At 43.0% G+C, this 27,146-nt stretch overlaps 1 protein-coding gene across 1 annotated transcript in view; it reads left to right on the top strand.

The window, feature by feature from the left end:
• Positions 1–27,146, top strand: part of GALNTL6 (polypeptide N-acetylgalactosaminyltransferase like 6) — a 1,218,638-nt gene that overhangs the window by 1,131,063 nt on the left and 60,429 nt on the right. Inside the window, exon 9 of the mRNA XM_047761406.1 lies at positions 23,250–23,471. Coding sequence (XP_047617362.1) covers positions 23,250–23,471 — 222 coding nt within the window. The remainder of the gene's footprint in view (positions 1–23,249; positions 23,472–27,146) is intronic.

Raw genomic sequence — 27,146 nt, 5'->3', positions numbered from 1 at the left:
GAACACGGTCACAATACCTTCTGGAAACAACACTGACCATCCCTGTTTTCCACCTTCCTTTCTTCCTGGCTCAGTTAGTCTTACACACCACAAACTGCACCTGTCCTGCTAAGAGGCCAAGTCCAAAAAAAAAGGGTGTTTTACTACCTCCCTTTGCATGGTGTTCCTCTAAGAATAGAAGAAATTATTCACGTTGGTCCTTTTACTAGTAAGACTGCAGCATAGAATTGAGTCTTTTCTATAAAGTTCAATAAGCTCACACCACAGCTTTTTTAAAATAAACTAGTTCATCAGGATTCACCGGAGTATCAAGCCCACAAAGGCTGAGTATTTCTCCATGTTATTTGCTGCTGTTCTCCCAGCACCTGAAACAAGGGTTGGCGTCCCTCACAAAGATTTGTTGAAAGAATTCATTAATCAGGAAAAACTACAACAAGAAAATGCTGCAGGTCCAAGGCCTGACTAAAACTGAAACATTTTAATGAAGTAGAATAAAATTCTCATTTGCAGAGTCTTTGCAGGGAAGGACAATTTTTCCTTATTCCCTTTCTGAGATTATTTGTCAATGATGCCCATGTACTTGGGTTCACCCATAGTCTCTTTTATAGCAGTTTGAGTCAATAGTAATGAAGTTACATTACACACACCTTGAAGGTAGGTGGGTCTGTTATTCCTCCCTCCTCAAAGATTAATCAGGCATTAATAGCGTACTCCATTAAGGAGTTCCCACTGTGGTGCAGTAGGTTAAGGATCCAGCATTGCTACGGCTGCAGGTGTAGGTCACAACTGTGGCTCGGATTTGATCCCTGGCCTAGGAACTTCCATATGCTGCAGGTGAGGCTGAAAAAGAAAAAAAAATAATAATAATAACATACTCCATTAAGTCATCATAGAAATATACTATTTAAAGAAAAGAAATGAATCACAAAATCATGAAGTGATTAAAGATCTGCATTTGGAAAGTATACAAATGAGCTTATTTGCAGAACAGAAACAGACTCGACTTTGAAAAACTTATGGTTACCAAAGGGAATGTGTCAGGGTGGGAGGGAGGGACTGGGGGCTTAGGACTGGCATATGCACACTGTGGTATGTGGAACAATTGACCAACGGCGACCTGCTGTATAGCACAGAGAACTCTACCCAATGTTCTGTGATAGTCTACACAGGAAAAGAATCTGAGAGAGAATGGATGTGTTTACGTGTATGACTGGGTCACTTTGTTGTACAGCAGAAATTAATCATAACTTTGAAAATTAACTACACCTAAAAAAAACTTAAAAAATAAATAGGCATTCCCATCGTGGAGCAGTGGAAACAAATCCAACAAGGAACCATGAGGTGCGGGTTCAATCCCTGGCCTTGCTCACTGGGTTAAGGATCTGGCATTGTCCTGAGCTGTGGTGTAGGTCACAGATGCAGCTCGGATCTAGCATTGCTGTGGCTGTGGTGTAGGCCGGTGGCTACAGCTCTGATTTGACCCCTAGCCTGGGAACCTCCATACGCTGTGGGTGCGGCCCTAAAAAGACAAAAAGACTAAATAAATAAATATATATTTTAAAAATAAACATCTGTGTTTGGGGGTAAGGAAATATGATTTAATTTAATCCTAAGACTTTGACTAAAGTACAAATAAAGTAAGGGACTAAAGCAAAATATGTTTGAATCTGAAAACTCCTTCAGGAAAACAAGAGCTCAGGAAAAACTAAATGACTGAACAGTATTGAGTAGCCCTGTGACTATTATCATGGTATCAGTTTAAAATATCCAGAAGATAATGATGTTCTGCCATTTATCCATTTCACTCACTCACAGGTTCTTCGCTTATGCCCCAAACTGAATCATTCGCTCGTAAGATCAGTGGTGTCTATCCTTGGTTTGCAGACAGAAGTAGAGCAAGGGGGATGGGGGCGATTGTGCTGGTCCGACAAGGTTAATCTTCAGAAAATAAAAGTGTTCATATATTTTCAAGAAAGAAATTAAGTACTTTTTCAAGGACTGTCAGCTACAGGGAAACTGGCTGGCACATAAAACTTCCAGCAAACAGTGTGTATTTATTCAAATGAAGAAAGTCCATAATTCTGGATTTTAATCTTTTCCACTTAAATTTTACTCAAGGGCTCATTTTTTAATTTTTTTTCTCAACTGCTAGAGCAATCAGAAAATCATAAATATGGAAGCTCAGCTGTCACTCTAGGAAATATTTTGTGAGTTTTTTAAGTAAAAAAAAAGCATATTGAAATGAAAAAAAAATTCTGGTATTTGGTGGGAGAATCTCAACTAGCTGCCACACTCTGCGTTATTACTAAATCATCCAAAATGAAGAGAGACTTTTAAAGATGCTCAAATACAGGGACATATCCACATGATGGGGAGTTCATCCTTCCAGCCGCACTGCAAAGAGAGGCAGAGATCAAAAAAACTCCAAATGCGTATTCTCTTATCACAAAGCTTGTTTAATTCCTCAAAACTATGCACCCCTTGGGACTGCAAATTGGTGCAGCCACTGTGAAAATAGTGTGGAGATTTCTCAAAATAACTAAAAATAGAGCTACTATATGGTCCGGCAATTAACTCCTGGGTATATATTTGGGGGGGAAAAAAATCACTAATTGAAAAAGATACATGCACCACAATGTTCAGGGCAACATTATTTACAATTGCCATGGTATGGAAGCAACCTAAGTGTCCATCAACAGATGAATGGACCAAGAAGATGTGGTACATATGTACAATGAAATATTCGTCATAAAAAAAGAATGACATTTTGCCATTTGCAGCAACATGAATGGACTTGGAGAGCATTATGCTTAGTGAAATCAGTCAGGCAGAGAAATACAAATACTGTATGATGTCACTTATATATGGACTCTTAAAAACAACAGCGAACTAGTGACTATAACAAAAAAGAAGCAGACTGACAAATATAGAGAAGCTAGTGGTTACCAAGCGAGGAGAGATGGAAGTGGGGGAGGGAGGAGATTTTTTTTTAAAAGGGTTATCAGGGGATAACATGAAATCATGTGTAACTTTTGAAAATTATAAAGTGCTACAGAATTTAAAGAATCTTTCATTCAGTTAAAAAAAAAATACACTTATCTTCCAACCTACCAGTTGTATTCCCAGGCATTTAGTTAAGAGTCATAAAAACACGCATCCACAAAAGAAAAAAGTGCTCCCTTAATTTATGAACCTATGTAAATAGAAGGCTCCAGCAAATCTCTTTCTCTCTCTTTCTCTCTCTCTTTCTCTCTCTCTCTCTCTCTCTCTCTCACACACACACACACACACATGAATAGCCTGCAGCCCAGTGTGTATTATAGATATAAATTCAAATAATGATTCGGTACCTACTATTTACCTAGCAGTACAGGCTGGCTGGAAGACAGGAGATATCCACGTGTGAAACCATTAGAGGAGCATTCAAGACAAGAGACAGTTGTGCAGCTGTGTTGTAAAGTATCCGTCTGTAGGTAGTGGGAAGAAGGTGGATGGGGTAGCTTAGCTGCTGAGTTCAAAGAGGACCTTCAAGGATACTTCACCTAAATGAACATGAATCACAGAATCCTGGTTCCCAAACTCAGGACCAGTGACCCGTCCCTGGCCCAGTTTTCACCCCACCTCAGTGAACTGAGAAAAATAAGAATCACCAAGCTAAATCAAGTCCATTTAATAACAGCTTTTTATGCAGCAACTTTAGGCTTTTTTTCTTTTTATAAAAGACAACAGGATGGTAGATTTTTATTAATGCCCTTACTTGGCAAAAATAAAAATTAGCCTCCCTATATCAGTTCCCACAAAATGCAGAAACTGGGACACTGCATTCAGCTTTATCTGGGAATCACAGTAGTCACTCGTCTTGGAGAAAACCAGATGTTTTACCAAGTCCGCTCGGGGTCCAAGGTCAGTACCCTGGGCAAAGCTGCGGTATCTTTTCACCAGGAACAAATGGCCAGTCCCTGAGGGAAAGGCTGCTCACCCGTGCCGCTGTAGGGGGACCAGAAAGTCCCCGAGCTGAAGTGATAGGTGTCCCCTCCCTGGGATGGCACCAACTCTCCTTCACCCAGAAGAGTGAACAACCCTCTAGCGCCTGACTCAGGGATGCCCCGAACAGCCAGGTGGCTGAGTGGTGGGTTGGGGAGGAGTCCCTCACTGGAGACCCTTCACTGCCATAGGCTGTGACGTGAGTCTCACATTCTGCCGAAGGGATTTTGGGTACCTCAGACTCCCCTGTGAATGCCGGTGTGTTTGGGGACAGTCACGCCATTGGACCTGAGACAGGTGACAGGACAGGGATGCAGAACAGCCACCCCACAGCTAAACACGTCAGCTGAAGCTGCACAACGTAGTCCCCTTGGAGTGGGTGACTGGTTCCTTTCGTAGGAGGGCCCCTCACAGCACAGGGCAGCCTTATAGACGTGGTGGGGGGACAGCAGTCCTGGAAGCTAGCTCAGCTGCACAGCACATGAAGTGGGATGCCCAGATTAGGGGGGTGTATCCTTCCATGTTGGCCACTGACAAAGGATAATTCCTTTTTAAATTTCATCTCGCATTTTATGGCAACCATTGTCTAAATTTCAGGATAGGAGCTATAAAACCAAGGTTATATCCCCATAATAATCGATTGCACGAGATGGCCTATAGCCCTCACATTGGAAGGAATAGAGGTCAAAGGTCCAACAAGCAGAGCTGAGACTGAGTCTGTCCTAGGCTTACCTCTGACATGCTTGGCAGGAAGACTGGAAACAAACAGGAGCCCCTGGCCATCCCGGGACAGAGAATGGGGGCAGGGAGGGAGGGTGGTTCCAGCAGGAGCAGAGGGCCAGCCAGGAGGGAGCAGGCACAGAGGGTGACACAGGGTTGCATTTGGCCCCCTGCAGTTAAACAGGGACCACCCAGTGGAGATGGTGGAGACCAAAGTGTATATATTTTCCTCCCAGACGGCAGGGGGCACTCAAGGCTTAGGACAGAAAGTGCCAGAGTGAAAATAGAAGGGGTAAAGTGGAAAGATCCACCAACAGGCAAATATTAAAGGAGAGAAAGGAGTTCCCAGTTGTGGCTCAGCAGGTTACGAAACTGACATTTTGTCCATGAGGATGCAGGTTCAATCCCTGGCTCAGTGCGTGAAGGATCCAGCATTGCCATGGGCTGCAGGAGCAGGGTAGGTCACAGTCGCAGGCCTGGATCCCATGCTGCTGTGGCTGTGGCTAGGCTTGCAGCTGCAGCTCCGATTGGACCCCTGGCCTGGGAACTTCCCTATGCTGCGGGTGTGGCCCTAAAGAGAAAAAAAAAAAAAAAAAAAAAAGGAGAGAAAGAGTAAAGAAACTAACATTTTGAATGCAAGAAGCATCTGTAAAGAAAACTCCTAAGGCCTTTTTTATTGATTGGCCGCACTAGGCAACAAGAGAGAGGTCAGATGTGGCTGCAGGGTTTTCAAAATGGCATCTGAGAGAGGACAGCACTCGGACAGATACAGGGACAGGAAGAAGGGCCTGGGAGGATGCGGAGGTTGATTCTAGGTGAGCTGGGTGGTAATGACACCTGCACACATGCTCAGGAAACCCAGATGTGGGTGATGTGCACAGCACCCCATCCTGAATTCTGACCAGATTTTCTTTACCGATAATTTTCATTTTTGAAAAAAAAAATATTTATCACACCAGGCACAGCCCTGGAAATATAAGTGATGAACAAGAAAAGCACAGACCTTAACTTCTCACAACTAGCGGTCCTGTGACAGTCAATCCACACAGTCAGTCCCACAGTCTATCCGAACGTCATGAGCTGAGAAGGGTTAAATAAAAACCCTCCCTCTATGAAATGAGGTCTGTATCTTCCATTTTGCTTATTTATAAATCATTGTATAGCAATTATGGTGTTGTGGTTGGGATTATGATTTAATAGAAAAGGAAGTACTTTCCTAGCTAACAGGTATCATCATTTAATATATATATATTATATGTCCTCTATTCACAGATTATTTTCAAAGATCCTATAGGCTACACTGTGATCCGTGTGCACGTTACAAATGTTTTCACTTTACATATTTACTTAGGGTTTCTTAGCAGAATTCAGGGACCTTCAAAGATTTCCTATGGCTATCAGACTTTGCAGGCAGGAAGGTTAAAGAGGAGGTCTGAGGGGGTGACACCTGTTTTGCCTGTCAACTGTGAAATGCCTCCCTAACAGATTTCCCAGCCTGCCTCTTTCCCAGTGGTCACATCCCTGGTGACATCTAGCCCTGCTGACCCCACAGCGTATCTGAGATTCTTGGAGTTGGTGGAGGCTTGGGGAAGGTGGGAGAAAGAGGAGGGGGCTTCAAAGTCAAAGCCACACCAGCCCAAGTCCATTAACGAGGACTTCCTCACTGTACACCGTGCAGCAACCCCTGCCTGGAGGAGCTGAAACAGGAAAATTCGTATTCATGCCTCTCACCTCGTTTACCTCAGAAAAATGCATCTGTGGAAGAAAAGCAGGAACAAGACCAAAATGACTAGGTTGATATTGGAAAATAAAATCTCCAGGAAGGCAATAAAGGATGGTGATGAATGGGAAATCTACTCTCCCACAAATTGACCTTTCTCCCCTGATGACTGTAAATCAGTTTACTCTCATAAAGCTGCACAGCAAGTAAGAGCTAGACCAGCAAAGCCGTGGCACCCAGAGCAGCCAGACCCCTCCCCAAGTGCTCCAAAAGCTGCAGAATCAGGTGCTTCACTGGAAGCTGTCACTGAATTCAGGGACACTGTGGCTTATCATGGGCTTTCCCCAAGAGAAAAAAATTCTGAATTCTTCCCAAAAGACAAGCCTTCATAGGTGGCTAGGACTTCTGTGCAGAGGCAATTCCTCTCAAAGCAATAACTACTTCTAATTTATCCTGACAGTATAACCAAAAGAGCGAGAAGGCCATCCGATACTTGCGGCAAGAACTAAAGATGACTCAATACCACCATCACGCCTTTCCCCTCCTGGCCATACTTTAAAATATAATATCTTCTATTTAGATGAAATTTATAAAATATCTTTATTTTTATTGAGGTAAAACTGATTTATAACATTATAAGTTTCATGTGTACAACATTATATTTCTACTCCTGTATCCCCAACAAAATGCTCACCACCAAAAATTTAATTTCCATCTGTCACCATACAGTTGGCCCCTTTACCCATTTCATCTGCTGTCCCAGCCTCTTCCCCTCTTTAACCAATATTCTGTTCTCTGTGTCTATGTGTTTGGTTTGGTTTGGTCAAGTCTGTTCATTTATTGGGGAGGGGGGGCGGTATTTATTTTTTTATTCCACATGAGTGAAATCAGATAGTATTTGTCTTTCTCTACCTGACTTATTTCACTTAGCATAATACCTTCAAGGCCCAACAGTGTTATAGTGGGCAAGCTTTCATCTTTTTATGGCCAAGTAATATTCCATTGTATATACCATATCTTTTTTATCCATTCATATGTTGACAGGCATTTAGGTCATTTCCAACCTAAATGCCCATCAACAGATGAATGGATATAAAGGATAAGGTATACACACACACACACACACACACACACACACAAAATGGAATGTTGTATATTATATATCTTGGGTATTATAAATAATGCTGCAGTATACATAAGGGTGCATATATCTTTTTGAATTAGTGTTTTCATATTCTTCAGCTAAATACCCAGAATGGGATACCTGGATCACATGGTAGTTCTAGTTGGATTTTTTTTCATCTTTTTGCCTTTTCTAGGCATACATACGTTCCCAGCTAGGGGTCCAATAGGAGCTATTGCTGCCGGCCTATGCCAGAGCCATAGCAATGCGGGATCCGAGCCACGTCTGTGACCTACACCATAGCTCACAGCAACGCCAGATCCTTAACCCACTGAGCTAGGCCAGGGATCAAACCCGAAAACTCATGGTTCCTAGTCGGATTCGTTAACCACTGAGCCACGATGCGAACTCCTCTAGTTGAAATTTTTTGAGGAATCTCCATGTTGACCTTTTTTATTTAAGAGAGTCAAGGATCTTCCATGAATAATATTTCATCATTTTTTCATGATAGCATCCCTAAATATCACTCATAACTTTATTATGTGACAATAATGATTCAATAAATCATTAAGATGTGATGAGTCCATCACAAGTTATGACAATGTCATCTCTAGCCACCAAGAAGGCTCCAGCCAGAGAAATTCTTCAATAAACATTTATCAAGTGCCTACCAGGTGCCAGGCAGAAATGCCTAAAACTTGTATCCTAAGCCAAGAACACTGGGGCTTTTAATTAAAGCAAGCCTTCTCTTTGTAACAGAATGTCACCTCACCCAAGGACATTCCTCACCAGAAATAAGTTTCTGCTTCTACAACACTCATACTGTCTCTTTTGTGATGTCTCTTTTTAAACACTTGTTTTTGCATGTGAGGAAAATAAAGCGTAGTAAAACTGTTCCATCTGCCAAGGAACTGAGGAGAGGAGATGGAAAAACACGGAACACAAATGTATTCCCCCCGCCTGTCCCTTACCTGCTCCCTTAATTCCTATCCCAGTGGTATCAGAATTTTTTTTAGGTATCTGTCTTTTGTCTATTCATTTAACGATTAACAATAGAATCAAGCTAAAAGAGAAAGTACACTTAGTAAATTGCTGATGGGTACAGTCTCCCGACATGTGAACATTTCACTGAACAAATTATGGGAGGTAAAGACAATATTATTTCAAAACTCAGCAATTTCCCACCAAACTTCTCAAAACTAACCAAAAAACCTCCACAAATGCTATCTCTTCTCAATATTATTTTGCTCAATGTAATCTTTTTTTTTTTTTTTTGGTCTTTTTGTCTTGTTAGGGCTGCGCCTGTGGCATATGGAGGTTCCCAGACTAGGAGTCTAATCAGAGCTGGAGCCTCCGGCCTACACCACAGCCACAGCAACACCAGATCTGAGCGGCTTCTGTGACCTACACCACAGCTCCCGGAAACACCAGATCTTTAACCCACTGAGCAAGACCAGGGATAGAGCTCGCAACCTCATGGTTCTTAGTCAGATTCATTTTCTGCTGTGCCACAATGGGAACTCCTCAATGTAATCATTTCAAATATTCCTCAGTGGCTTCCCAAGTTTCAACTCAGCTCTAACTTGTGGGTCAGTTATCTACTGTTTCCTAGTGTGCAAACACAGCCTGTCACTGAGAAAGCACTTCTCAAGCTTTGGGGACAATATTCAGTATTTCCTGGTCTATCTAGTGAGGACCAACAATTCACATCAGTATTTTATTAAGTCTATTGGAAGATTTTTTTAGAGTAAATATAATCTTTAATAGGGATTCTTGATATTTACATAATTGGCTGCCATAGTTAATCACACTTTTCCCTTGTCATTAATGATGAATATTACCCAACCATAAAAAAAGAACAAAATAATGCCATTTGCAGCAACATAGATGCACCTGGAGATTCTCATACTAAATAAAGTCAGTCAGAAAAAGAAAGATACCATATGATATCACTTATATGTGGAATCTAAAATATGGCACAAATGAACCTATCTACAGAACAGAAACAGACTCACAGACATAGAGAAGAGCCTTATGGTTGCCAAGGGGGAGGGGAAAGGGATGGACATGGAGTTGGGGTTAGTAGATGCAAACTCTTACATTTAGAACAGATAAGCAATCCCAGTCTCTTGGGACAGACCAAGATGGAAGATAATATAAGAAAGGGAATGTATATATATATGCATGACTGGGTCACTTTGCTGTATAGCAGAAATTGGCACAGCATTGTAATCAACTATAATTTTTTCATTTAAAAAGAAGAAGAAATTATATTGGGAATGATTTTTGCTTTCCAGTGGTAACTTGTCCAGACTGCTTTTGGTTTCTCTTTCCCCTACCTAGAGCACCTTGGTACTGTGTGTGTGTGTGTGTGTGTGTGTGTGTGTGTGTGTGTGTGTGTGTGTGTGTGTGTGTGTGTGTGTCTTTTTGCCATTTCTTGGCCCGCTCCCACGGCATATGGAGGTCCCCAGGCTAGGGGGCGAATCGGAGCTGTAGCTGCCGGCCTAGGCCACAGCCACAGCAATGCAGGATCTGAACTGTATCTGCAACCTACACCACAGCTCACGGCAAAGCTGGATCGTCAACCCACTGAGCAAGGGCAGGGATCAAACCTGCAACTTCATGGTTCCTAGTCGGATTCATTAACCACTGCACCACGACGGGAACTCTGACACTCTTGTTACTTAGCATTCATATAACTTTCTTTTTTCAAAGCGCTTGAGAAACAAACTACACCATGAACCCTATGGGCTTAGGGGATTTATAACTGTATTTTTATCGTTATCCCCACCAGAACTAAACATTTTCCTGCATTCTCCACTCCACTGGAGCCTCAGAAGGGAGAAAGCTAAGTCCAAATAGGTCCCTATTACACTGTTGAAATTTAAGCAAATTAAAATGTTTCACATGCTATAATCTCCATAACCAAAAATCTAACTCTTGCAAAAGGGAGCAGTGTGGGCTGCTTTCTGCCTCTGCCTTTCGGGACCTCACTCAGACCGTTGAAGCCACACGAGTCCTGGCTTGGAGGGGCTCATCAGTAGAATTAATTTCTCACCCCAAGATATGTAAATACAGAATGATATGCCCCTGGAGGCCTCTGCTGTGTCAGTTCCATTCTAATCATCCTTGTTTCCAATAGCCTATTAGTTCATGGCAAGAATTTCATTTCCAGCTGCAGTTCCAGCCCAAGCATATCTCCTTTCTGATGTCATCTGAGGTGGAGAAAACAGTTCCACCTGCTCTTATTTCAACTAAGAAATTGTCACAAACCCCATGGGCAGTTTTGTGATGTCTGGATGTTCTTGGTGGTCGAATTTTGAACACAGTTTATAAAAATTAAATTTCACAGATTACCTGAACTGTAAAGAGATGTAATCTCCAACCGAAGAACACTGTGTGAGCTGTTAAAAACCTAGGGATTTTTTTTTTTGCCTTTTTTGGAAGTATAGAAAATAAAACAGCATCTTCTAATAAAAGGAAGAAAAAAAAATTTTTTTTTCCCACTGTACAGCAAGGGGGTCAGGTTATCCTTACATGTATACATTACAATTACATTTTTCACCCAGCCTTTCTTCTGTTGCAACATGAGTATCTAGACAAAGTTCTCAATGCTATTCAGCAGGATCTCCTTGTAAATCTATTCTAAGTTGTGTCTGATGAGCCCAAGCTCCCGATCCCTCCCACTCCCTCCCTCTCCCATCAGGCAGCCACAAGTCTTTTCTCCAAGTCATGATTTTCTTTTCTGTAGAGATGTTCTGTGCTGGATATTAGATTCCAGTTATAAGTGATTTTCTTTTCTGTAGAGATGTTCTGTGCTGTGATGTTCTGTGCTGGATATTAGATTCCAGTTATAAGTGATATCATATGGTATTTGTCTTTGTCTTTCTGGCTCATTTCACTCAGTATGAGAGTCTCTAGTTCCATCCATGTTGCTGCAAATGGCATTATGTCATTCTTTTTTATGGCTGAGTAGTATTCCATTGTGTATATATACCACTTCTTCCGAATCCAATCATCTGTCGATGGACATTTGGGTTGTTTCCATGTCTTGGCTATTGTGAATAGTGCTGCAATGAACATGCGGGTGCACGTGTCTCTTTTAAGTAGGGTTTTGTCCGGATAGATGCCCAAGAGTGGGATTGCGGGGTCATATGGTAGTTCTATGTATAGATTTCTAAGGTATCTCCAAACTGTTCTCCATAGTGGCTGTACCAGTTGACATTCCCAACAACAGTGCAGGAGGGTTCCCTTTTCTCCACAGCCCCTCCAGCACTTGTTTTTTGTGGATTTCTTAATGATGGCCATTCTGACTGGTGTGAGGTGGTATCTCATGGTAGTTTTGATTTGCATTTCTCTTATAATCAGCGATGTTGAGCATTTTTTCATGTGTTTGTTGGCCATCTGTATATCTTCTTTGGAGAAATGTCTATTCAGGTCTTTTGCCCATTTTTCCATGGATTGATTGGCTTTTTTTTCTGTTGGGTTGTATAAGTTGTTTATATATTCTAGAGGTTAAGCCCTTGTCGGTTGCATCATTTGAAACTATTTTCTCCCATTCTGAAAGTTGTCTTTTTCTTTTTGGTTTCCTTTGCTGTGCAAAAGCTTTTCAGTTTGATGAGGTCCCATGGGTTTATTTTTGCTCTAATTTCGATTGCTTTGGGAGACTGACCTGAGAAAATATTCATGATGTTGATGTCAGAGAGTGTTTTGCCTATGTTTTCTTCTAGGAGTTTGATGGTATCCTGTCATATATTTAAGTCTTTCAGCCATTTGGAGTTTATTTTGGTGCATGGTGTGAGGGTGTGTTCTCGTTTCATTGCTTTGCATGCAGCTGTCCAGGTTTCCCAGCAATGCTTGCTGAATAGACTTTCTTTTTCCCATTTTTTGTTCTTGCCTCCCTTGTCAAAGATTAATTGACCATAGGTGTCAGGGTTTATTTCCGGATTCTCTATTCTGTTCCATTGGTCTGTCTGTCTGTTTTGGTACCAGTACCACACTGTTTTGATGACTGTGGCTTCGCAGTATTTCTTGAAGTCTGGGAGAGTGATGCCTCCTGCTTGGTTTTTGTTTCTCAGGATTGCTTTGGCGATTCTGGGTCTTTTGTTGTTCCATATAAATGTTTGCATTGTTTGTTCTAGTTCTGTGAAAAATGTCATGGGTAACTTGATAGGGATTGCATTCAATCTGTAGATTGCTTTGGGTGGTATGGCCATTTTTACAATATTGATTTTCCCAATCCAGGAACATGGAATATCTTTCCATTTCTTTACATCTTCTTTGATTTCTTTGATTAAAGTTTTATAGTTCTCGGCATATAGGTCCTTGACCTCCTTGGTCAGGTGTATTCCGAGGTATTTGATTTTGTGAGGTGCAATTTTAAAAGGATCATATTTTTGTATTCCTTTTCTAATATTTCATTGCTGGTATACAGAAATGCAACTGACTTCTGAATGTTAATCTTATATCCTGCTACTTTGCTGAATTTATTAATCAGGTTGAGTCCTTAGGGTTGAGTCCTTAGGGTTTTCTATGTATAGTATCATGTCATCTGCATACAGTGACAGTTTTAAAAAGGAAGAAAATTTTAGCACCATTTAGTTCAAACACAGTTTGTTCAATTGTTTGTTGTAGATATTCTCATGAGGGAACAAAACACTCATTACTCTCCGAGGCTGATGGTTAGGAAAATAAATAAATATAATAGTATTGGTAATCATCACCCACAAATAAGATCACACGGCCATTTTTCTCAAGTTGTGACATCCTGAGACACCACTGACTTGTTTCAGAATGACTGCCCATCCAATTATGCCCCAGATGTCTCTAGACACCCCCAAAGAGCTTCCTCCACATGCTGATATACCTGTTTGTCAGATGTAGAGGAATCAGTACTCAAATTATTCTTTGAGTATTGGGTGGAATTCACCAATGAAGCCATTGGTCTTTGACTTTCATTTTGGGGGAGATTTCTGATAACTGATTCAATCTCCTTACTAGTAATTTGTCTGTTCAGATTTTCTATTTCATCATGATTCAATCTTGGTAGATTGTACATTCCAGAAATGTATCCCTTTATTCTTGGTTGTCCAATTTGTTGGTCTATAATGCTCAAAGGAATCTCTTATGATCTTCTGTATTTCTGGGTTGGCCATAAACACACAAATGGATAAAGTGTGGTCTATCCATATGTGGTCCATGAAATGCAGTAAAAAGGAGTTCGTGCCATTATGTGGGTGAACCCCAAAATAACTATGCTTAGTGATAGAAGCCAAAGGAAAAGAGTACCTATTTCATCATTATTTTAAAGTCTAGAAAAGGCAAATTAAATTAGAGCAACAAAAAGTAGACCAGTGTACAATACCAAGAGTGAACCCATAATGCCAACTGCGGACTTTGCATGATTGGGAGGTGTCAATGAAACACATGAACCGCTCTTGTGGGGATGCTGATGGGGGGGAGGCTTGCACATATGTGGGGGTGGGGGATGTGGGAAGTCTCTGTCCCCACCCCTCAACTTTGCTGTGAACCTAAAACTGCCCTAAAGACGTAAGGTCTTAATTTAAAAAAAAAACAAAAATTTAAATAGATCAGTAGTTGCCTGGGGATGGTAGAAGTGCCTAAGAAAGAGGATGGGGAGAGAGATTTCAAAGAGGCATACAGAAACCTTTAGACGTTGTTCATGGATATGTTCACTGTCTTGCTCGTAGTGATGGTTTCAGTAATACTTACACATGGCAAAAGGCACCAAATTGTACACTTTAAATATGAGTAGTTTGGAGTCCCCGTCATGGTTCAGTGGTAACAAACCCAACTAGTATCTAGGAGGACGCAGGTTTGCTCCCTGGCCTCACTCAGTGCCATGAGCTATGGTGTAGGTCACAGACACAGCTGAGATCTGGTGTTGCTGTGGCTGAAGCTCCAATTCGACCCCTAGACTGGGAACTTCCCTATGCTGCAGGTACAGCCCTAAAAAGACAAAAATAAATAAATAAATAAAATTTTTATTGCATATTAATTATTCTCAATCCTACCATTTTTAAATTAGGTTTATGTGCATTTTTAATAAGATGTAGTTAAATCATCTGGGGAGGTTTGTTTATATCTAAAGGTTACCTTAAATGCTATTAGAAATGCTACCACAAATATCCAAAATATTCAGCCAAAAAATGTAATAGAGATATAATTCAATTATTTGAAAAAAGCCAAGAGTAGATCACCACTTTCCAACAGGTGGCACAGCCTTGGGGAAGGAGAGGCAATGCCTGTCAGAGAAGTCTCTTTGTAGAACTGGACTGGCCATTCTCTCCTTATGCTGAAGACATCCCACTGACTTCAAAGAAGGCTTTAGAGCAGAGAAGAATAGCACTGGACTGAATAATTGCAGTGAATTGAGGCTGTCTTACAGAGACCCTCTTGTGAGCTGTAGCCACGATGACATTATCACAGCGTCAATGGAAAGAGGGCTATTGAAGTGCTCTTAAGCTTCAAAGAGGAGAAAAGAAACACATTTCCATCCAAGCTGCAGTCTTACAGTCATGGGATAGCAGTGTGATACCTTGCTGGGGGAGTGACTGTGACAAATAAGAAACTGTCTCTGGTGAGACAGGGTTGGCAAGTTTCTAACAGCAGTTTCTTGGAAAAACCACCAAAAAAAAAAAAGCTAGCTGAAGAAAGAGAAATCTATTACTAAACCCACTGTCATACAATAGCTTAATACTGACCGGAGTACTGGGAGTGCACTGGGACAGAAACAAGCAAGGAAAGTGAGTTGGCCTGGGTACCTCACATGCTTGGGACAGCCTCCTGGCCAGAGAAACAATCGACCCCCAGATAATATGCTCAAGGGCTGAGTAGGTCTTGTATGTTCAGGATAATAGAGCCTTAGGGTCTATAATGTTGCTGGCAAAAACATCATCATAATAATTAGTGGATAGACTCATGCAGTGTGGTGAACCAGCAGGTGTAATGGAAACATCTACGTTCCTCATACTTCACGATAAAGATGGTCCCTCAGAGCTAAAATCTGTTCCTTAAGAACTGAGAACTGAGGTAGGAACAAGGATGCAGTGTTCCTGGCAAAATATCAATTCGAAGACCTGATGAGTATTAGAATCGGGGAGAGATTTAGTGCTGGAGAGAGCACTGAAAACAAGACTCGAATTCTAAAGACCTGTGATATCGGGCGGAATGAGTTGAGTTAATAAATGCCTGGACCACACAGAGAAGGGAGAGATTAAGACCAGTGTTGAGCTAAACAGGGAGACATGATGTTACACAAGGAACCACAGAGGTAACATAGGCAGAGGAGACTGTCAATGTCCTTGGCACAGCAGCGGCTCAGAATAACAATTTTGATTTCATTTGCCATTCAAGAAGTATGGAGGTCTGCAGCTTTTAAAAACAGAAACAGAAAAATCCTTTGTTTGCTTTCTCCACCAAAACATATATTCCTTGGCACAGGTAAGCTCTATTTCCCTAACTGCTACGGGATTCCCCTGCTGGGTCTGACCCCCCACAGGTGAAAGCCTTTTGGACTCACCTTGAAAGGGGCTGGGCCCTCTCCCCCAAGCCCTCTTGTCCACACGACACTCAGAGCCAGGACAGAACCCAGCCCAGACGTGCAGAGACAGAGGCCATCACCTACTTCTTTTCAGACTGAGGTTAACAAACAGTGAGCCCTAAATTGTCCCTTCCAGCCTCAAGGTGCCCTCACCCCCAGCTACCAATTACCAGATAATGGTGGTTATCTCAAGTCAGTGGCTCCCTCCCTGCCTGCTTCACACATAGAGGGTCACCAGGACACCCCCCACACACACCATTAGAAACAGAAAAGCAGTGGAACTGGAAAGCATATTTAGATCAGCTGTGCATTACAGCAGGCTTCTCCCCAGAGCACTGGAAGTTTCTCCGCAGTAATTTTCACTAAAGCAAGCCATTCACTCGGCATCAGCGACCGTGTCAAGACATGCCAGACTCTATATAGACAGCGACTTAATAAATTTAAAAACACTCACAGAGCACATATTCTATACATGTGATGAATATCGGGAGTGGGGTTGCCAGGTTCAGCAAATAAATATATGGAAAGGTGGTTAAATCTGAATTTCAGATACATATTTTAGTATAAGTAGGTTCCATGCGTGGAGAGATAAACTGAGAAAATTTGTAAGAGTTTAATGGAACAAAAATCGATTCAAATTAGGCAGCGCCAGATGGGAAGTAGTGAGAAGGGTTCCACCCACAGGAGCTAGGGAAAAACTTAGGGAGAAAGAGCAGAGGCAAAGGAGAAGCCTGGTTGGGTGTCTGTGATGGGCTGGCCTTAAGTTTTGATTCCATAACCTGGAGGCATTTACAGGGTGCATTTTGGTTTGCTGACATGGGTCACCAAGGCCCCCTTAGCACAGGGGGCTCCTCGTTGAATTAAGAAGGAGCAGCACTGAACAGACCAGACCCCCCAAGCAGGGTTTTGTGGAGAATAAAACTGAAGAGGATTGTTAGGGAGCTCCTGCAGAATGCCTTCAACAGTGGGCAGCCACCTGGCATGAGACAAAAAGTTGGATGGGAGCAATTCAAGAGCCCGCTACTTAGTTTCTTCTAGGGGAAAAACTTTTGTTGAAGACATTGCTGTTATGGAAAGGTAGGCTCAGCATCTGGCCAGGACAAGCAGAAACAGGCAGTGAGCAAGCTCAGTCGCTTGGCATGCAAAGGGGAAGACATTGTGACATTCCAGCAGATCCCTCAAAGGAGACCTAAGAAGGTGATTCTGAGGCGGTGCGTGGCAGGAGGCTGGAGAACAGGCAGGAAATTTTGTCCAGGACAAATTTCTCTATAGGAGCTAAAGAATATGAAAGTCAAAGCTTCCCTCTTATATGTCTGCCCTGCCCGAAAGTTGTCTGAGTCCACACCTCGCTGATCCACCTGGGATGCGTTTGAGAGGTGAGGAGCAGAGGGGTATGCCCTCTCATCTCAGCATGACCAGGGCAGCAGCCATGGGCAGGAAGGGTCCCCACGCAGGACCCCAAGTAAGGGATGAACGTGTGACCCACACCCTGAGAATCCACACAACTTTCTAGGAAGTCAGAATGGGTCATTTGGGGTGAAGCAATTTCGCTTAAATCTCAAAAACCAGGAGTCACAGCTAACACCGGCCTCCACATGCATAAGCAACTTTTACACCCAATTTCTGATAGTTCGGGAGATGACTGCGTCTACAGATCTCTGTGTCCATACGTTCCTCTTTCTTTCTTCTTCATAACTTTTTTTTTTGTTATAGTTAATTTACAGTGTCTATTTCTGCTGTACAGCATAGTGACCCAGTCATACATATATATATACATTCTTTTTCTCCTATTATCTTCCATCATGGTCTGTCCCAAGAGATAGCATATAATTCCCTGTGCTGTACAGCAGGACCTCATTGCTTATCCATTCTAAATGGAATAGTTTGAATCTACTAGCCCCAAACTCCCCATCCATCCCACTCCCTCCCTCCTTGGCAACCACAAGTCTGTTCTCTATGAGTCTGTTCCTGTTTTGTAGATTGGTTTGTTTGTTCCATATTTTACATTCTACATATAAGTGATACCATGTGGTATTTGTCTTTCTATTTCTGACTTACTTCAGTATGCGAATCTCTAGTTCCATCCATGTTGCTGCAAATGGCATTGTTTTGTTCTTTTTTATAGCTGAGTAGTATTCCATTGTATACAAGTACCACATCTTCTCAATCCATTCATCTGCCAATGGACATTTAGGTTGTTTCCATGTCTTGGCTATCATAAATAATGCTGGGATGATCATAGGGGTACATGTATCTTCCTGAATCAAAGTTTTGTCTGGATATACGCCCAAGAGTGGGATATTGCTGGATCATATGAGAGTTCTGTATTTAGTTTTCTGAGGAACCTCCATACTGTCTCCCATAGTGGTTGTACCAATTTACATTCACATCAAGAGTGAAGGAAGGTACCCTTTTCTCCACACCCTCTCCAGCATTTGGTATTTGTAGACTTGTTAATAATGGCCATTCTGACCAGTGTGAGGTAGTACCTCATTGTAGTTTTGATTTTCATTTCTCTAATATTTAATGATGTTGAGCATTTTTTTCATGTGCCTGCTGACCATCTATAAGTCTTCTCTGAAGAACGGTCTATTTAGATCTTCTGCCCTTTTTTTTGTATTTGTTTTGTGCTGTGGTGGTGGTGGTTGTTATTTGTCGTTTGTACATTTTGGAGATTAGGCCCTTGTTAGTTGCATCGTTTACAAAGATTTTCTCCCATTCTGTGGGTGGTCTTTTCATTTTTTTTTTATGGTTTCCTTTGCTATGCAAAAGCTTTTAATTAGGTCCCATTGGTTTATTTTTGTTTTTATGGTCACTATTCTAGGAGCTATATCAAACAAGATGCTGCAATTTATGTCAGAGTGTTCTGCCTATGTTTTCCTCTACAAGTTTTATGTTATCTGGTCTTACATTTAGATCTTTAATCTATTTTGAGTTTATTTTCATGTATGGTGTTAAAGAATGTTCTGATTTCCTTCTTTTACATGTAGCTGTCCAGTTTTCCCAACACCACTTATTGAAGAGACTATCTTTCCTCCACTATATATTCTTGCCTTCTTTGTCATAGATTAGCTGACCACAGATGCTTGGGTTCATAATTTTTTAATATTTAAGGACCATCACCAATGTTCATTCTATCTCAGGAGAGATGGGCCAACTCAGATTGAGTTTGTTACCATCTCGGGCAAGAGATGTTGTTACCAGAGATGTTGTTATTGGGATGTCAGTTTCATAATTCTGCCCACGTGTTCCCAGCAACAAATATTCAAGTGAGAAATATGCTTTGCTCCTATCCCATTACCTCCATGTATTTGAATGTGTATATTTGTGCTCCCACGCAAATATTCCAATGAACTCAAATGTGTGTGTGATTATTCTGTGTTCTGGAATGAGTAAATTTTTTCTACAGTCTCTAAAAGGCCAATGAAATGCTTCTTGCAGCTTCTTATAATATTTCTTAGCTGAGGTTCCAATTTTTTTTCCAAAACCAAGTACCAACTCATGATGACAGTGGCCGAATGACACAGTGTATTATTATTTCTGGAAAAATGCCTTCAGAATGACATTATTTAGCCCATCACCTGGACGGTTCTGAAGACTATTCCTAGACTATAATAACTGACACTTTAGAAAGTTTTCTTCTGGTGGGAAATTCCACTCAGGGAGCAGAGCATCTGCAGTGGAGGATGTCTGATGGGTCATCAGAACATTACAGTCATGATGCATGTGGGTGTCTAAATGTTTATGTAACACTCATTGCTGGAGGGACAATGGCAATTAGTTTTGCAATTATTGGGCTGGTTCTCTTTCCCCATCTCCTGAAAAACTATCCCAAGAGGCTCAATGATTTAATGTTGCCCCTGGAACACGTCCGTGATGCTACGGCTTTCTCTGGAATGCTGGGGAAATCAGCAAACCTAACCTGCAACCAAGTATTTCAACTTGAAAAGGAGGTAATAATGCAAAAGCTACCTGCCTGGTTCCCAAGTGAACTACCCTGGCACTTCCCTGATATTGCATCTCCTGCTCTTTCTCTTATTCACGGTGTGTATCCTGGCAAACATGCATCCTGACCCTTCCAGCCACTTCCGATTGAACACATCTGAACTGGTCAGCTTCTCTTTGAGTTTTCACCATAACTCTTATTTCTATTTCAACAACCCAAAGCAACAAATATCCGCCCTTTAACAACTGCACTTTAAGTGTTGTTTCTATTTCAGTGCCTTTATCAATAGATATATGTGCACGCTAGATATTTGTTCATATTCATTTTATAATCAGTCTTGTATTAATTCAAAAATTAGCATGCCCAGGAGTTCCCTCTGTGGCTCCGTGGGTTAAGAAGTTAACTGCAGAGGCTTGGGTTGCTGAAGAGGTGCAGGTTCAATCCCCAGCCTGGCACAGTGTGTTAAAGGATCTGGCGTTTCTGCAGCTGTGACATAGTTCTCTGCTACAGCTCAGATTTGATCCCCTGACCTGGGAACTTCCATATGCCCTGGATGTGGCCATTAACAAAAAGATTAGCATGCCCCCAATGAGCACACACATGCGGGCTTGGGCCTTTTAATTTGGGGTGGGGGGAGCTATCCAACCCTAACTTTATGGCATTTATAGTCTAAACGTGCTTATTACCCAACTCAAAATAGATTTCTTAGTGACAAATCTTTCTTGCAAGCTATCAGAATTTTTAAGGCATGTCTCCACTTAATAAATCACTTTCTCATTATTCCTGGGTAATTTACCTCTTCGCTTCTGCTTTTTGCTATGTTCGTGCCTTTATTCATTTTTATTTATCAGAGAAGCACAAAGTAGGTGAAAATTAAATATTTTCACTTTACATAATAATTGGTTTAAGATAAAGGTTGAAACCACTAGGTTCAAAAATCTAATTTGAATACAAATAAAGTTTTAATATTATCAAATATTTTTTTCCATCCTATCTTTGAGCCTTGCTGCTAATCATAAAAATTGTTTGTCCAAGGACAAATGAACAAAGAATACACTTCACCCAGAATATTTGTCAGAATAAAAGGGAAATGGTGAGATGACATTTACGACGCTCTTGGATGTTACATGTGCAAGTGGTACTTGGTGCCAGAACAGAGCCGGAACCTCGAAAGATCGCATTTCCTTTCTTCTCTCCAAACAAATCAGGCAGCTCTGAGTCTGAAACAAGGGCTAGACTAGTACCAAACAATGTCAGCCCTGATTATCTGTCAAAGTAAACTGCAGTCAGAGGAATGGAAAGAGTTATGGGCCAGGCGATGCCAATGAGATGTCAGACAGCGTGGTGATGGCAAATAAAAACCCCTCAGAGAACAAGTCTTATGCTTCCCCTACCAGGAATCTTAGAAAGGAAGGACAGAGGCAACCAAGAGAGCAGGGGTAGTCTTTATGGCACTGGGTCTTTTCTGCATCTTGATTAGTCATCTCATGCTAACCAAGGAGTCCAGGAGAATAAATGGGGGCAGGTGATGTGCCCAGACCTGGGGGTGGGTGGAGGGGGGTGCCTCAGGGATACTGAAGGTGGGATGGTGAGAAAATAAGAGAAGGTACAGTTCCACTGTGAACAGGATATCCAGAGACTCTGTCCTCAGATCCAGCAGACCTCTAGGCTTAGGGTTAGGGTTAGGGCTAACCCTAACAGCCTAACAGTCTCAGGCTCTAGTTAAGATTCTGTTGAAATTTTTATCTGTTTTCTTTTCTTTTTTTTTTTTTTTTTTTTTAGGCATATGGAGTTTCCCAGGCTAGGGAGCAAAATGAAGCTGCAGCTGCTGGCCTATGCCACAGCCACTGCAGGATCTGAACTGTGCAACCTACACCACAGTTCACGATAATGCCAGATCCTTAACCCACTGAGTGAAGCTAGGGCTCGAACCCGCAACTTCATGGTTCCTAGTCGGATTCATTTCCACTGCACCATGACAGAAACTCCTGCAATTTTTAAAATAAAATAATTTTCCTAAATATCCCTAGTTTTTACTTCAGTCATTTAGGTCTGGGTCTTCCTGGCCATTCTGCTTGTTTTATTTTCTAAGTGCAAATGAGACGCTAGAAAGGGTCCAAGGGTTCACACCAACTGGGCACTGAAAGCAAGACGTTTGAACACAAAAGCAACCAAGAACCAGCGCCGATGGGGCACCCACCAATAAAGCTGGGCCATCGGCACTGATGTTCCAGACAAGGCAGGGTCCTCCCCAGTGTTCTCAGCACCATGAGCGAAGGGACTCAGGGTAGCTTATAGCAGCCCTTCTCAAAGACCCTGCAACAGGTCAGTTAGCCCCTAGCCACACCCAACACCTGGGTGCTCTGATTTCCAGTGTTGCACTATTATTCTTCTACTAGTTAGAATAGCCATAGTAACTACTGTACTATCCTAGGTCCCTTACAGGTACTACTATACTTAATCCTGTCACCAGTCCCATGATGGAGGCACATACGACCACATGTACCTTCCTCATGAGCGGCCCAGAGTGTGTCAGTTACTTGCTCAATCTCAAAACTGGGGAAAGAGCTGGGCTTCTACCCTGAGCCCTCACACACCTGCCCCCAAGGGGGTGCCTCTCTCTACCATGCACCCGGCTCCCTCCCGTGGAACCATCTGCATTGAAGACTGGCCGCCTGATGCTTCTTTGGCCCCACTTCACTGTGCAGTGGCGCAACACAATGTCCTGAATTTACTAACACTGGGCTCTCTCTAAGTGGGAGCAAAAAATCAGCTTATTTGTCCTCATTCTTTCCAAGATCCCTAACTGTTCCTTGACATGGTTTAAGCAATTTGATGCCTGGGAGCAATGTCATTATTGTCATTTGATGCCAGGTCCAACTCCTGTAGTTCTCCGTGAAAAAGCAAAGAATTTATAAGTGCAAAGTAACAGGAGGGATGAGAAAGCTGGCAGGATTGTAAACTGGGTTTTTCTGGCTCCTATAAATTAGCGATCCTAATGGGTAGTTGAACCCCTGCCAGAAGCAGACCTGTGTAAAAGGCCTGGGGTTGATCATCTCCTGGCAGTTTTGAAAACTTGCCACCAGAACTGCCTGAGGTTGTCTCATTTCTTCCCGCTTTTCCATTTCCAGGCCAGTGAAAATCCCCCTCTGCGTGCACAGGCCAGTAACTGCCACTCTTTTCTGCTGCACAGAACCTGAAGCGGGTGGCGGAGACCTGGATGGACGAGTTTGCTGAGTACATTTACCAGCGGCGCCCAGAGTATAGGCACCTCTCCACGGGAGACCTCTCCGCCCAGAAGGAGCTGCGCAAACAACTCAAGTGCAAGGACTTCAAGTGGTTCATGGCGGCTGTGGCCTGGGATGTGCCCAAGTACTACCCTCCGGTGGAGCCCCCACCCGCCGCCTGGGGGGAGGTGAGAAGCCCTTACCTGGGGCAGCCAGCTCTCTAGCCCCCCAGCGGGTGGCGGGAGGCGGGGGCTGCTGAAACCATCTGCTCCCTTCCTCTGCTGCCAAGTCAAGTCAGCTTACATCAGCTCCAATAAGCCTACGTCCGGCCGTTCTAGGAACTGCTGCACGTACACATTCAGCTCACCCCTAGAATCCTTGGCCACCATTCATCCCCAAAATAGATTTTCTTAAATGCACCTGGAAAATATTTATAGATTGGTGGAATTGCCATAAGAGCTTTGCAGAGAATGAGACTAGCTGTAGTGCCCGGAGTACATAAGTGTGTCCTGATAACCAAGATACAGTTCCTCCCCAGCCCCCAAGCCTGGTGGTGTCGCTATTCCTGCAGGAGGACCTGGTGCTGAGGGTCGGGGCTGCTTTGCTAACGGGGTGGGGGCGGAGGGGGGGGGGGGTTGCCACAGGTAATCACGCAAGAAGTGCTTTTCCTGTAATTCCCAGAGCTGTGGCATGAGCGGGGACACATCGGTTTCTTAAGTCAACACTAAGCTTTCCACCTCTGAGTGCTTCTTTTTAATTTTAGTTAGTGATCTAAAGTGGAACGAGCTGAAAAGCCCCAATTCCCATATTTAAAGTAGCTGCCTTTGGACATGTAAAGGACCTTTGTGCCAGGTTCACTTTCAGCCCCTCCTATTGCCATGGCCTTTCCCCTTAGGAAAGAGTATGCTGGAGTGAGGCCTAGAGTGGATTTTTTCTGCAGTTTTAATCCACTCGTAGCTGGAGGCGGGGCGGATGCTAAACGCCGCCCCAGTCCTGGGGGCTCACGTTGTGGAGGAGAATTCCCATCGTCGTCCTTAGCTTTGCAGCATGGAGAGAACATGCGTTTGCTTGGTTATCATCTGTGGCTTGGCAGAGCTCTGAAAGCAAGTTGTTCCCTGGGCGTGGTGGGCGAGGGTGCACAGGGGCAGCGATCTTGGTGAGTGGTCCAGCACCCTCTACAGAAAACACCTTCAGTGGGTGACCTGTGCTGTGGATGAGTTTGCTGAGAGGTCCAAAGAGATGTTCTCTACTTGACCTGGGATACCTCTGGCATGAAGGACAGAGCGGAGGCCAGAACCACACGCTCAGTCTACTAATGTTTTGGGGGTATGGGCTAGTACTGATCCTGGATGCTTGAGTCAGTGAGTAATTTGGTCTAATGCCTTGCTTCCTAAATATTTCATTAACGCACCCCTGGGATATCAGTAATATTACTCTGCTAGTATTCATTTCTGCTGTCTACCAGGGGCTGAATTTACAGCAGCAGAAATTTAAAGTAGATCCCAGAGAGAACTGTCTTAGTCCAAGGCCTTGTAAGACACAGGGATTTGTTACCCAATAAACAGGTAAGTTTCTTCCTTGAGTCTTTTGGTTAAGGTTATGTCTGCCATCTTTCTATAAGAACATAAAAACAGTCCTGCCTTACTGACTACAAAAACTTCAAGACTTCCCAGCATCACACATGAGTTAAATCTCATCAATTGTTTCTCCGGTCTATGAGGAAACAATCTTTTATTCCAACCTAGTTGCTATCGAAACTTCAACTGGTCGCATTTTACCTGACTAAACCATAACCTGCATTTATAAAACATCCTGCTTAGAAACAGACTCCAAATGTCCCAGAGATATTAGAAAAGACACGCCTCCTGGGAATAATCAAAATAAGAACCATCTTGCAGGGGCAGGGGTGGGAGTGGGGAAGAGAACTGTCTTACAGCCAGGCCATGCCAGTGTTATCCTCTATTACTCTTGACTGCCTCATATCTTTACATGGTTTGTCTGGGCCCTGGAGACACTTGAGTTCATTTTTCTTGGTCTAAACAATCAGACACCGAGAAGATCAGATTTTTTAAAAATATAATAGCAACTTTCTTTCCCCACAGCCTCAGAACAGCAAACAAAGAAAGGACATATTTAGGTTTAGGGAAAGAAGAAAATGACAACTAGTTCAAGGGCCAGTTACATTCAGTTGCATTTGTTCAGTGAAGGGGAGGCACACAGCATTTGTGAAGATGGGGCGCATGGGAGAAAGGCAGAATGAAATCAATAAGTGACAGCGTTTGGGCTGGTAAACCATATGGAAAAATATCTGCTTCCCAAGCTGAGTAGATCCCTGAGAATAAAAGTGATGCTTGGATAGTCAATGCAAGAAGCAAATGAAGTATTTGAAATGCAGCTTCATCTAAATGAAGTGATAGAAAGGAGAGACCATTTTCTAATAACAACCTACTTCTTAGTGGTGGATACAAATTAAATGTGCAGAATATACCTGTGGACCATCTTATCTCTGAAAAAAATTCAAAGTTTTCACTCATGTTTTTCTTTTCCCTCTGAGGATGGCTTTTCTTTATGGGTTTTTTGTTGTTGTTGTTGTTGTTGTCGTTTTTTTCCTTTGGAATAATTTTAAAAGGACAGGAAACTTGCAAAGAAAGTACAGAAAGTCTTAACACCAATAAACTGTCCACTTAAAGTGGAAAAAAAAAAAGCAGCAGCTTTATAGAAAAAAAAAAAGAAAGTACAGAAAGTTAACAAACAGAAGTTCCCATCATGGCTCAGTGTAACGAACCTAACGAATATCCATGAGGACACAGGTTCAATCAGTGGGTTAAGGATCCGGTGTTGCTGTGAGCTGTGGTGTAGGTCGCAGATGGGGCTCAGATCCTGAGTTGCCGTGGCTGTGGCTGTGGCTGGCAGCTGTAGCTCCAATTCGACCCCTAGCCTGGGAACCTCATTATGCTGTGGGTGCTGCCCTAAAAAGACAAAAGATAAAAAATAATAATAATAAGCGAAAAGGGAAACACAGATGGTGGTATTTTTGTTAAAGCAGTGGTAGGAAGGAACCACAAACCAGAGAACCCTCTATGTGAGAGCTATGCCAGGAAGCTGGGTGACTGGCTGTTTCATGCACTTGTACTTGGAACGGTTTCTACCTGCCTCCCTGTGCCAGCCTGATTCTGGGTAAACAGTGAAGTGCTGAGGCAACATTTGGCTCCAACCGGGCCGTCAGAACCGGCTTTTAAAGATACAGTTACAGACCATAAACAGCCTATAAACGGCTCCTCGCTTCCCTGACAGATTCTGCGGGTCGGTCTCCTCAGCCGTCTCTGAGGACTGGTGCATGTGTCTCCTCAGCCGTCTCTCTGCTTCTGCCCTCCCTCCTCCAGCCTGTTCTCAACACTGGCCACTTCAAACAGGTGATTAGGTCGCTGCCTCACTCAGAACTTTTCAAAGTCTACCGGCCCTCTTGGGTATCAGGCCTCACCTGTGCCCTCAACACCTGCCCCTGTGGTGTCCCCCCACCCCCCAACTGCACCTCTTGCTGTTTGCCCTGGGCTTTCTCTCCTCTGGGCACACAAGCCCCAGCACTGCCCCTCAACAGACCAGTCACCAGTGCCCCCACCCCACCCAACCCCAGGGCCTTGTCTCCTGCTTAGACTCTTCAGGCCCAGAAACCCCAGAGCTCTTCCCTCATTCCCTTCGGGTGCTTTTTCTCAAGCACACAACCTTCTCAGGAAGGCCTTCCCTGGTCACTGCCTCTGTCCTGTGCAACAAGGCACCTGGGTGTGCCAGTCACCGTGCACCCCCAGCCCCCTCTCCCCCTCTCTCCCCATCAGACAACAATCTATGTCATCTACTTGCTTATG

This window comes from Phacochoerus africanus, chromosome 15, assembly GCF_016906955.1.
Source record: "Phacochoerus africanus isolate WHEZ1 chromosome 15, ROS_Pafr_v1, whole genome shotgun sequence".
Lineage (NCBI taxonomy): Eukaryota > Metazoa > Chordata > Mammalia > Artiodactyla > Suidae > Phacochoerus > Phacochoerus africanus.
The sequence above is the reverse complement of the archived record's forward strand: the minus strand, read 5'-3'. Positions and strand labels throughout refer to the sequence as shown.